This window comes from Seriola aureovittata, chromosome 21 (assembly GCF_021018895.1).
Source record: "Seriola aureovittata isolate HTS-2021-v1 ecotype China chromosome 21, ASM2101889v1, whole genome shotgun sequence".
NCBI classification, from domain to species: Eukaryota; Metazoa; Chordata; class Actinopteri; order Carangiformes; family Carangidae; genus Seriola; species Seriola aureovittata.
In genome coordinates, this window is record NC_079384.1 from 14502840 (window position 1) to 14516414 (window position 13575).

At 40.1% G+C, this 13575-nt stretch overlaps 1 protein-coding gene across 1 annotated transcript; it reads right to left on the bottom strand.

The window, feature by feature from the left end:
- Window positions 1–5211: 5211 nt before the first annotated feature.
- On the bottom strand, window positions 5212–13450 carry prph2a (peripherin 2a (retinal degeneration, slow)). Its single transcript, XM_056365727.1, has 3 exons — window positions 11450–13450; window positions 9456–9702; window positions 5212–6500 (listed from the first exon to the last, which is right to left on the bottom strand). Exons 1-3 carry the CDS (start codon window positions 12028–12030, stop codon window positions 6294–6296), a joined length of 1035 nt encoding a protein of 344 aa, XP_056221702.1. The 5' UTR covers window positions 12031–13450; the 3' UTR covers window positions 5212–6293.
- Window positions 13451–13575: the final 125 nt, after the last annotated feature.

The window sequence follows — 13575 nt, forward strand, 5'->3', positions numbered from 1 at the left end:
TATTGTATTTTTTTACACCACTACATTTATGTATTATTGAACGGACCTGCCGGGCACCGAGGTTTATGACTTTAAAACAAGAATTATTAACAGTCACTTCATACAGAAGCTCAGGACCAGGGGTCTGAGAGGTCAGGGGGCCCCTGGCCTCTGTATGAAGTGACTGTTAATAATTCTTGTTTGGAAGTCGGAGAGCTCAGTTTAAAGAAACAACATGGCCACAAACTGGTGCAAAACAATCTCAAAGAGAGGCAAAGCTACGACAGTGATGAGAAATGATTCAAAATGACCACAGAGACGAGCAAAAGATTCAAAATGTAACACAAAACAATCATAAAGGGACCAAAACGATTGCAAATAGGTGTGTGTGTGTGTGTGTGTGTGTGTGTGTGTGTGTGGTGTAGGAGAGATGGTATAAAACAGAGAAAAGCTGGAAATAGTCGCACTGGTGATGCTTGAATCAGATCAATCTTGATGAATCACATAAATTATTTATTATGAAAATTATTGATGCTTAGTTTTGTGCTTCTTAATCATACTATCATTTCAGTAAATTAAATCACCCAAAAGATAATGAAGTTAAAATTGGTTCCACCATGACCAGCTACAACACTGACATGCTGCGTACACATGATATGATGTTCCTGTACTTGTGATGGAGTGTCTAATAGTCTGGTATTGCTACTTTTACTTTAGTAAATGTTCTGAATACTTCTCCCATCACTGCCTCTTGCAGCCTTTCACACAACCCCCTTCCTCTGTTCACACCCTCCACTTTGAAGACTTTTGTCAGGGATCCTGAAATAATAAGACGGTGTGAGGTGTGCACTTGTCCTCTCTGGGTGGCTGCTGCTCGGGGAGGAGAAATGTTATTGCTGAAGGAACAGATAGGTGCTAGGATCTAAAGTTAACTTGCTGTAAATCACACACACTTGTGCACACACACACACACACACACACACACACACAGAGGCGAGACAATATGTGTGCCCATGCATGCCTTGACTTAAGCCTTTTGTCAGGCACCGGTGACCTCCCACCTGGTTTCTCTCCTCTGTCCACTGTTATACACAAGAGTGTTTTCGCCTTGTAAGACTAAAGTTATGATTGAGGCTGGGTGGGATGCAGTGTGTGTGTGCGCATGTGTGTGTGTGTGTGTGTGTGTGTGTGTGTGTGTGTGTGTGTGTCTGAGCAGCAGGAATTGTAACGGGGCACCAGTGTTGGTAATGGCTGGTCAGCTGGTATGGCGAGTATTCAGGGCGGGGGCAGTGCATTGTCCTCTCATAGCTCCAACAATGCCCCTCTGAGCAGGCCACACATCTACCAGTCACGGGCCTCTCTCTCTCTCTCTCTGCCTCTGTCTCTGCTTTTCTTTCTGTCTGCCATATTTATTCAGCCCATAGTGAAGTGTAAAGTGAGATGTGATACGCAGTGGTGTCCCTGACCTTTGGCTGGAACCTCCAGGTCAACCAGTAACCTCAGTTAATATTAGTACACTTGTCATTTATCCATTCACTGCAAAGGCATCACACCTTGCATGTTCATTATCACTCTTCATAATTTATTAACTCCTCAAATGTTGCATATATTCATTAGTGCAGTTACTTCATGCATAATTAATAGACATTTGTCACATTCTGGATGCATTGCTGTTTTTTAATCAATGTACTCCATTCATGTGTCTATTTACCCATACAGATTCAGAAATCTACTTATATGCATAAACAATTATGTGATTAATCAATTTGTCGATCAACGGATGATTAATCAACAACAATTTTTATAATCAATTGGTTGTCTGGAACAATTAGCAAGTAAAATACCAACCATTCTCTGGGTCTTGTTTCTCAAATGTTGCTTTTCTCTGTTTTAAATCATTTTAAATGACATATTAAGGGGTATATCTGTTTTTTAATGGGCTCTGGAAACTCCTGACAACAAATTTGACAATCAAGTAATTGTCAAAGTCATTTTTTAAGCCTAAAAGCTAAAGATTCAGTTTTTTCCTCTTTTCAAATGCGAGGATTTGCATCTTAGATCATCTTAGATCATTTTAAACACACATAGTATTTGGGGGGTTTGAACTGTTGGTTGTAGAAAACAAGTAATGCGAAGACAGAACATTGGGCTCTGGAAACTTGTGATGGTCATTTTTAGAGCAAGTGGTCGATTAATCTATTAGTTGATCCATAGAAAATGAATGAGCAACCATTTTCATAGACTAAACGATGATCAAAACATAATGAAAACATTTTAAAAAAGATAATTGTTAGCTGCAGTCCGAATGTTAATTTGATGGTTTTTTTGGTAGTTAAGATCTTTTATGTTGTGACAATGTTTTGTGAGACTGTTCATTCACCTAGATGAAAACTCATGCAATAGGAGTTAACAAACAATAATAGTAATCGTTATCTTCAGTGCATCATGCATGTTTTGTATCATTAAAAATTGAATGTGGATGTTTTTTTTGGGCTAAACAATCAGACTGAAGGGGCTCCGGAAAGATATGATGGTTATTTTTCATTCTTTTCTGATGTGTTATAAACTGAACAATTTATAAATGAATGATTTATGAACGTTATTATTATTTCCTCTAGTCTTAATCCAGAATGTGTGAAGGGAGGATTCTACCATTGAAAGTGAGGTTCTGTCTAAGGCCTCCTCCCATCATCAGAGTCAGTGAAATGGATCTTATTGGTTTGTTTACATCATGACATATGAAGGGATTTATTGCAATGTGTTTCTTTTTTATGACCATTCAGCCTTAAGCTTTCCCAGCAGTGGGGAGGACACCCCTGTTACATTATCACTGATGGAAAGACACCCTCTAGTGGACTCTTAATGTAACTGAGGCTGTTCAGATTCAGAGCATGTCGGTGGTCCAGACTGTTGACGCATGACACCAAATTTGCCAAAGACACAGAAGATGCCAAAATAAATGAAATCTGAAGAGGCACAGTAGCAAATCTGTCTGTAAGCAATGAGCAGAACACAGGGAGTGGTGGTGAAACCCAACTTCAAAAATGAAGTGAATCAGCAGGGAACCTAAGTAAATATAAGATAACTGTTGGAGATCTGTAATGAATTCGATTCACACATATGCAGTTTGATTTAGTCTCAGTTTGTTTCCTGCAGCCACCAGCAGAGAGCAGCAGAAAACGCAGGACTCACAGGATGCTGCTTATTTGTCTTTCTCTCTATGGCAGCAGCTATATGTCGTCTTTTTGTGAGTTGGGACTGTTGGGGAAGAATACCAAATGTTATTTGATTAATCATGTATTTTAAAGTTAGTTACTTTTACAGCTGTATAAATGTATATCTCAGTTGCGCTGCAGAGGCTCCAGTATGAATAGAAACTTGTGTAAGTGTGGGACTATGACTACCAGAATCCAAACTGGTATTGAAACCTAGTAACTAGTAACTAATGTAGTAACTTACAGTGAAGTACTGTACTTAAGTATGCCACGTTATACTTCTCCAATACATTTCAGGGAAATATTACAGCAGTTTTTGCTGCATGATCTGACAACTGTAGTTACTTTATAGATATAAAACATATATACAAAAGCCACGGTCAGCTATTACGTATATTATGATGCATTGTTATAGATTAGACAACAGTGTATAAGCCAGTAAAAAGCTGCACCTCGACCAACTACAACATCAAAGTGCAGCTTATATATCAATGCATCAATCACAAATGATATAACGCTATAGTAGTAATGAGAGCCATTCTGCATAATGAGTATTTTCACCTTTTATACTTTATACTTTTTTCATACTTTAAGTGGGCTACATTTTGTTTCCTTTTACAAATGGGGTATTTTTACATTGTGGTACTTAAGGACTTGAATACTTGTTCCATGAACTTCTTTCTCCAACTGAAACTGCTTGTAGCCAGTGGTGGAAAGTATAATTATAGATATATTGTTCTTGAGTACTATTTTGAGCTACTTGTACTTGGGTATTTCCTTTTTTTTTTTCTTACTTTATACTCATACTACTTCACTACATTTCAGAGGGAAATGTATTTATCTGACAACTACAGTTATGATTTACTTAACAAATTCAAATATTAAAATTTTAAACAAATAGAACTTTGAGCAGTTTATAACATTTACAGATCAAACTACAGATCAAACTTATAAACAGTAGTAAATACATACATATATAAATGCTGATATATAAAATAGTTACACTTATATCTTTTTTTTTAAAACAAATGCAACAAGTTAAAGTGTAAATAATAACAAACACATAATAATATACGTAGTAATGAAACACTGACAGGAGACATTCTGCTGCATAATGAGTACTTCTACTTTTGATACGGCTCTGTAGTATTTTACTTGTAATGGAGTATTTTTACATTGTGGTATTATCACTTTTACTTGAGTAAAGCGTCTTTGCACATTACGCATTACTCTTTGTGGAAAACCTCTAAAATGATGTCAGCCTGTTCTTGTTCCCTAACATCACAGTTTCATCTTGCTCTGATCTTTACTTTCTCTTGTTTGTCTCTCTGTGTGTCTGTCTCCGTGACGTGATTCCTGCAGTAGGACATCACCTGCTCACCTGGCTGAGGGGCTCATGCTAATCTAAAGCCGATTAGACTTCTTATCTACTCAGCGCTGGTTATGTGCTTTGGGCCAACAAAAATACCGTACAGCGTTGGCCTCTTTACCGATCCTGCTGACTCTCCACAGCTCCCCCCATCTGCTCTAACTAAGCCACACTGGCTTTGATATCATTCCTCCTCATTCCTCGTGTCTGGGGTTTGCAGACAATGTGGATCTCTGTTAAGATGGATGTGATTTATAGCGGATTGTGCTTCAGGAGAATAGATGAAGTTTACCTTACCCGTTGCTATTTGTCAATATGGAATCAGAGGATGTGTTACTTGAAAGTCAAAGCTTTAAGGCACGAAAAATAGAGAAACTTACCTAGGAGAGTCTCTCGCAAATACATGTACTATTATGTTTGTGAATTCATCAGGTGTATAACCACACACACATACACATGTCCTTACACTGGACATGTGAAGAGTCATCCCATGCCCATGTGAAAGCAGTAATGCCATAATTGCCCTTATCCTATTGACTTAATCAGGAGCCCTGCGGCACTCACTGCATGCCTCGCCTCCTGATCTCAGGTCCGTTCAACTCAAGGTCAAGACGACACAACGTCATTATTTCACTGTTGAATCACATCTCTAAAATCATTTATTCATGTACACAATCTCGTTCCTACACAGACACAAAAAAATCATATGGAAAAAAACTTTACATGGATTTGAATAAAAGTTTTAGCTTAATTACATTATTTTTTTTAAAAAAGTTAAATTTTTTTTCATCATTTCTACACTATGTACAAAGACAGCAACCCAGAATAGAATATACATACATAGGTGTCAATATACAGATACTGAATGCACGAGGGAAACGTCAAAGAGGATCTGAGATTACAGTACAGGGGTCAGGAGCCAAGATTTAGCTGCCAATTTCAGACGCTCTCCACAGGTTTGGAGTTGCCCCTGCTTCTCTCTGGAGCTCACCTCCTGATGCCCAGGCCTCACTCTTCGACGGTGCGCCTCAACATTCATGCATAATTCATACCGATTCATTCAATTCATAATTTTACTCCATCTCAGGAGCTGCTCCAGTCTTCATTGTGGACAAAGGTGGCGTGGAGTATATAAAGTGATGAGTGGGGGGAGGTTAATTTGTTTGCTTTGCCTATATACAATATCAGCTACAAGCCAAAACACTATAGACTGTAAATATCCATCTGCACCTCTGGCTTCATGAGAGGGGGGGTTGCATGGCAACCACCATCCCCACCAAACTACTGGAGAACAATACAAAGGAAAAAATTCATACTTACTTGTGATTGCAAAGCATCTGACATTTATCAATAGATATCATATTTATTTGACCTATTATTTTGCACTTTTTTTTTTTTTTTTTTGGAAAAAAGTATCCAAATCCAGAGAATATCAGGAACAGAAGCAGGGGATCTCAAAAGTCGGAACTGGTTTGTTTGGGGAAAACCAAAATTAAAAACCAAAACAATTCATTCTACTCATAATCTCTCTCTATGTCTGAATATACAGTGTTATTTATGCAAGGAGTCCATTTGTAAGGAGTCTGTTTAAAAGGAGTCCATAGCCAAATATGTGTTTGCGGGTAGCGTCTACATAATAAATGTTGGTAGAAAAAAGTAGTAATCTCACAAGTCCCCTTCCTTTCCTCCTTCAGGTGGGAGTGGTGTCAGTTTTTGCAGGAGGGGTTAGCTCAGCTCACTGTCGCAACTGCTACCTCGCCCCCCTCCTCCACCTTGCTGCCTTTGCCCATAGCCTTCATTTTGTCCATGATGTCGGTGAACGTCTCCTTCACTGTCTTCTCCAGGATCCAGCCCTCGCTCTCACTCTCCGGGTCCTCCGGGTTAGCCAGGGTGGACAGGGAGCTGTCGACGTACTGCAGGCCGATGGTCACCGCGATCTGCAAAGGACAGGAGCACGTATCAGAAAAACCCCAAACCTGGGCCCTCAGGCCAAAACCCCACTATGTCATCAGAGGGCAAAACACATTGACTGGGCCCCAAACTGGAACACGTATAACAGATATAACTTCACATAAACAAACTCACTCAACTCCATTTAACTGACTCAAATGTTGTTTCATGAAAAGAACAAACTGTCTTCAAGATTTGCTTTTGCAAAGTATAAGTAGATGAAAATCTGATTTATCATCATCATTATAACTAATAAATATTCTGAGTTAAAAGTACCATGATTAACTGGGGGAAAAAAAAGATGAATCAATTCACTTTTCATGCAAAAACACCCAAAATGTTACACTTCCAATTTGTCCAGTGTAAGAATCGAAGAAGGTGGTTACCTCGTCTTACATCATAGTAAATTGAATATCTTTTGATTTTGGACTGATGAAATTTTAATGGTGATTTTTCACAATTTTCTATGGCTTATAGATAAAATGATTAATCAGTAAATTATGGAAATAATTGGCAGATAATGAAAATAATTGTTAGTTGCAGCCCTATTTTGAATATCCTTAAAATATCTCTGTAGTTATATGACATAACACAAAGAGATGACATAAATTACACATGATATATGAGCAACAACACGAGCAGACAACAGCAAGAGAACAAACAAAATAGGTTATCAGTTAATATATTGTGTTTGTTTATATGCATGTGTGAAAGTGTGTGATATAAGAGTGATCAGGAACAAAAAGAAGACAATATACACTATATATATATATGTGTGTGTATACACATATATATATATATATATATATATATATATATATATATGAAAAAAATACATATATCTTGTAATTCTTGAAGTAACCTAAAGTCTAAAGGCCCACCCTCCCACTAGGAAAGTTAAGAAGTCAGTTACTATGAAAGGTGACTGCAGATCAGGAGATCAAGCTCTCGGAAGTGGGTCTGTCCTTGTTGCGTCCCTGAGCCCACTATCTGTGTCAGCATCAGGACGCTTGCATAACTCCTCTTAAACTGTGTGTCTGATCAGCTTCCATGTAAATCCAAGTTTTTAGAACAAGGGTTGGTCGGCAGGATTTCTGGGATAGAGGCATTATCCAAACGATGCTATTTACTGTCTGCTTGCTTGAGGTGATGCAGGAACTCGAACCACTGAGGTCGTCACTGCTATCACAGAGTTGGAGGATTTAACCGCGCATGTTTGTGCTGTGACAAGGTGGGCAGATGTTGGTAGTGGAGGCTGAGGAGAGAGCTGGAGAGGAGAGAGGCCATTTGGCTGCTACAGGATTAGGACTTTGCGTAGAAAGTAGCAGGTAAGATACTGTTGATAAGCTGCACACCCATACATTCCAAAGGTGGCGCAGGTTAACCTGACAGTAGGGCAGGAGGGGCGATATTTAGGTAAAGAGGATAGAGTTGTTTGGGAAAGAGATGCCGTAAGTGGATATAGATAACACTGGGGGGTGGAGTGTGGAAAGGAGGGAAGAAGAAGAAGAAGGAGGAGGTGATAGACGACGGACATGCCAACTGGGTCAAGGCTTTGCGTGTTTATACACAGGCTCTTCACCTCACTTCTCGCCACTCGGCCATTAAAGTCCTCAACAACAACTTTACTGAGCCCGAAACCACTAAACAGTTCACTGAATCATTACAGTCCCCTTCCACTCAAAAATGTGCTTTGCTTTTTGTTACTTCACTTCGCTGACGTGTGTGCAGACACCAGAAGGCTGTTTCCACTTTCATCTGCTGAAGGGAGGAAAGTTTCCATCTCATCTTAAATCTGAATTTAAGGGTCGTACGTATGATTTTGTGACATCATAATTAGTTTGAAAGCCATTATGTAACAGACATGAGTGATGTGAAAACTTGAAATCTCCAGTGCACGTACACAGAGAACTGACTTTTCAGTGAAGTAGGAGACATCTTGTGTCTAGCAGATAAACTTTTTATATCAAAGAAATGACATATTTCAAGGTTATTTGCGATCGATCTGTGAAAGTGCTTTTAACTTTTGGACAACAACGAAAACACACTTCTTGCTCAACCTGCTTCTATTCATGGGTCATTCTGTTCATGCATAAACCCTATTATAAAAATGGTTATTTAAAGCATTTTATGTGTCTTATATTTCTTAAAACATAAACTTTTAATGTAACATTTTATAGTAAAGTGGTGGTACTGTCTCATTCCCTATATTGGAAACAGTAACAGATGGTCCCATAGAAAAGCTGAGGGAAACGGATGTGCAGCGCACTTTAACGGAGCTGGAGAAGTTAACAAGATGTATATTTTCCAAAACAACCAGTTAGTCCTCATCTTTTCTGTATTTTCGCTTGTAAAAACCGAAGAATATTGTTTGAAAACACTTCCATTGAAGCACAATTTTAACTTTGTGTTCATTTCAAGTGTAGAACTGGCTCATTGTTGCCCGTTGTGACAATTGGGATAAAAAAAAATAAAAGAAACGCTCACAAAAACTGAAATTCTCCCCAACGATCAAGCACCAGTCAGTGTTTTTCACCATCTGCTAGTGGCTCATTGTGGCTTGGTGCACTACAATGAAACAAAAGAGATGCAACAAGAAAACTTACTAGGAGAAGCAGAACAAAGGTGAGATTTATGCTTTGCTGGAAGTGTTTTCAAGCGGTATTTTTCAGTCTGGCAAGAGAAAAGACTTTGAGGTTGAAGACTAACTGGTTGGTTTGGCAAATGTACCTCTGGTGTACTGCCCCACCTCGGATAAAGAGCTTCCCTGGTCTTTTCTCTGGCATTATATGGGACTATTTCCTGTGGATGATACAATCCCAAACAAAGCAAAGTGATGATGTAGGTGTTCTACTGAAACTTAACGTGGTGGAGTAAAACTATTCTTTAACTATCTGTTTGCAATATTTCTCGATCTGTGTCCGTGCATCTGTGGCTCTGACCTCCAGCATGGTGATCAGCACCACCAGGGCTCCGATGGTGTTCATCATGCCTCCATAGTAGGACAGCAGGGCGTCACTGCAGCCGCGCTTCCACACGTTGAGCTCCTCGGTGTAGTGGTCGTAGCTGTAATGGGCAGAGTTGTTGGTCATCTGGAACTGGATGCAGGGTCTTGGGGAGCTGGGGTTACAGCAGCTGAACGGGACTCCATCCATCAGGTACTGGCCATCCACGTTGCTCCCAATGCGGCTAAGAAGAATCAGGCAAAGTGTCAAGTTCATGTCATGTTATGATGGGTTGGAGGTGACAGTGCGGTGAGATTAGAGGTCTTAGAGGAGCATGAAGTATAAATAGCAAGTCCAGGTTAGACTTATTTTCTACCAGAAATAACCAAATAAAATGTGTGATTTTGCAGAATTCTGCACATCTTATCTTCTCAGTTATTGGATAAAACCCTTTGAAGCCATAGTAAGTGGTGTTGTACTTAACTATATAATACAATCCAATAAAACACTACATATTCCTACTACAACAATAAACAACCTTGGATCGACACCTGGTCAAGTTTAGCAAAAATCGAACAGTACAGAGTCACAATGACAGTATTACTGTAGAACTGATGAAGTGGTTGATATTGTGTTTGCCACGCATGGAGCCTGAACAACACTGTCACTTAAGTACAATCAAGCATCAACAGTTTGCAGAATATTTCAGCAAAGCATCAGTCATTTTGCTTATGGGTAAAGTCTCTATTATGAAGGCCTATACGTATCACACAGCATGACAAATGTAAAATCCCATTTTACTTAAAGGGTTTGATCTTTTTTCCAAACATTTCAATGTAAATACGCGTTTCAGGCTGATAATGGTACCCAAATTAGCATATTTGAGTCTGTGCTCAATCTGAAGAGCAGATCTCAGCCGTGATTGATAGTTGTAGGTCAGTGGAAAGACAAGTGTGATTGAATCACAAAGACGTGAGAGGGGCAGATATGGATCAGTGATTTCTAGAAACATCAACACCTAATTAACCTCCAAAAAATGTCCCAGATAACACTTTGGCTAGTCAATACAGAACATACAGAAAATACTACTTTCTACAGGAAAGATCTGAATACTAATCAGTGTATTATCCATTGGAAGGACAGCAGTAGTGATATTTCAGTAAGGATATTTCAATTAGGATTTGAAAAGGTTGGGTTAAAAAGAAAGCCCCAAGGGCTTGTTACTCTTTGAAACTTCAAAATGAGCCATTACCAGAGGCCTGTAATGGCATCGCAAGAGTTTTCACCAATCACCTCCCCAACCACTGTTTATGCCGATTTTAAAATCCTAGATACAGATTGTTTTCTTGGACGGTGCTATCTCTGGAGTGTTGCCAGGTCCTCTGCTGATTGGACAGGACACTGATTCCTGAAGGGCATGGAGCTGTAATCCTGGAGATTAAACACTAATTATGTGCCAACTCTCAAAACCATCCTCTTCACAATTACCCTAACAAAGCAAAGAGGTACTTGTGGCCCAAAAATCAATATAGACATAAAAAGGTTGTCACAAAGAGGCGACAGATCACTGAAATGAAACAATGTACTTTTAATCCAACTCTTGCCTTTTTGACCTATATATCTTTTTCTGTAACTAATCACCCCAAGCCCCTCCTCTTGACTTTATCCATAAAACTGCCTAGTAACCTCTTCCACCCTCCCAGCCCCCGATGCCCCGTCCCCATTGCTACCTGATGCTGTCACCATTTCTGTGGTGATAATCCTTAGAAGACGAAAGTGAATAATACACCTGCTCTGACCAGCCTTCACCTCAAATCCACTTTTACTGAAATCTAACTTTGTATAGAGGCACCCCACCTCAACAGCCTCCACCTTGATACCCAGGGTCAATGACAATTTCTTAAAACCAAAAAGAGTAATTTCTCTGTCGCTTCTTCTCTAACTTTTACAGATTATCATGAAGGATTTAGATTTTTATCTTTGTCACTTACTCTTTGACTTCCTTTGCGCTGAAGTCAAGGTAACGGTTGCTAACCCACTGAATCTCAAACCAGTCTCTGTAGTTGTCGTTCCCGCAGCAACGAAACTCCATCTGCATCAGGTCCAGGGTCCTCTTCATGTAGCAGCGTCCCGGTGTGTCCGTGTCCTTGTAGTACCTCATGCCGTTCCTCAGTCCCTCAGCCAGGGTGAACTGCAGAGGGATCCTCATCACAAAACACATCAGGGCGGTGAGGAGCAGCAGGACGTTGAACCCCACGCAGAACCCCAAGAAGATCTTCAACATGGGCTTCCACTTTGCAAACTTGGTAGGGTCCAATGAGTCGTAGCAGACTTTGCCTCCAAAGGCGTTGATGCCACAAGCTATTAGACCCATGAATATAAGCAGGTTGGGCAAGAGGTGGCTCTCGTTGTTGTCCATAAGTTCTGAGCGCTTTCGCAGCTCGATCTTAAAGAACAGACCCATGCTGAACACCAGCACGCCGGCCATTACAGCGAACCAGTACATGAACCAGACCGTCTGAGCGAGCTTCACTCGCTTTTTCAGATCAAACTTGACCAGCATCAAAGCCATTGTTCAATCCGAGATGTGTCCTTGTCTGTAAAGAATGAAGAGAGTCAAATGATGATCTGGATCAGCAGGACCTCCAAGATTTCCAGAGTTTGCCCCTTAGTTTAGAAAAAATGCTCTCTAAGGTGCCGGCCTGCAGTCCTAGTTTCCCTGTCTCTGTGTTATCAGGGTCTCCTCTGGCTGGTCCAACAGGGCAGAAGAATCAGCTCAGGCGGTAATCCATCCCACAGCAAAGAAGTAGAGATGAAGAACCCAGGAGGACCCCGGAGGAACACAGGAGTGTTATTTCTTCAAAGCTATCTCCTCTCCCATTGTGACAGAAACTTCAAATTACATAAAACTTTATTTTCCACAACTTTTACCAGTTTTCCTTCCTTAACACACAGGTGAGGCTAATCGTGATGTTCCGTTCTCTCTGAGAGGTGGAGGATTGCCGAGGATCCTCATGATTAAACTCAAAGTTGCAGTACGTCATGCTAAGCCCCTGTAAGCAGCCTGATCCAATTTACAGAAATCCCTCTACACAAGATGAGCCCGATCGTAAGCCGCTGCCAGGGGCCATAATTGGTTTGAAGTTTCACGTGGTCACAGTCGCCTTGATCGAACACACCAGGAGCTGTAATGGCATCAGGTGAGGGCTGCAAAGACCATGGACATGGAAGAGGAGCTAATAATGGCGCGTACTCACTCACAGGTAGAGGTCCTCAAGTTCAGCACAAACCGGATGTCTTCACAGTGGAGCAAATTGACTCAGTTGAGAAAGCCCCAGTAACCCATTCACAGAAATCTTTCATCCCCTCTAGTATGACTCTTTATGTGAATAATAAAATTATAACCACACAAAAAAGCTTAAAACTGGATGAATAAAACATGTGGTCACACATTAATAAATATGGACAAAGGATAGTTGTAGAAAACGTCATCTTGCAAGCTAATTAATTTAAGTGAATTACGCTCTCTCTCTCTTTAATTAACTTATTATCACTTTCTATCCTGGCAGTTATAATCAACAGTGTCTGCACAAACATGAGCCAGATACTTGTGCTGACCAAAGCTAGGCCTGTGCCTGAACGGCTTCCATTCTGACTCCTTCAAACGCCACTGTGACTGGACATGAGAGGTGCAGAGTCGCTTACTGCAACAGTTGTACCATTGTGTTTCCTTCCAAATGCAATTAAAATACTGACTGCTGAGCCTCCTTATGCCTCTTTCACTGTATCTTACAGCCAACCCCTCACTGTTCTGTATTTCTAATGATTCTTTGTAACTCTTTAAAATTATTAGGTTTTCTTTGTTGATGCCTGTCTTCAATTGCTTCTTTTGGGTTGGTTTCAGTTGTGTGGTGCAGCCAAATATTCTTCAGTGTGGACCAAAAAGTTCCTGTCCAACAAACTATCCACATTCTTTTCTTCCTTTCTTTTCCTTAACACCACATAGACATGTTAAACAAATCCAACTTACAGTCTCCATCTATAACCACATGGTAGCAGTATTACTGTGTTGTCTAAAAAGTGGCATTTTTTAATGAAAAGGCTTGAAAAACACTCA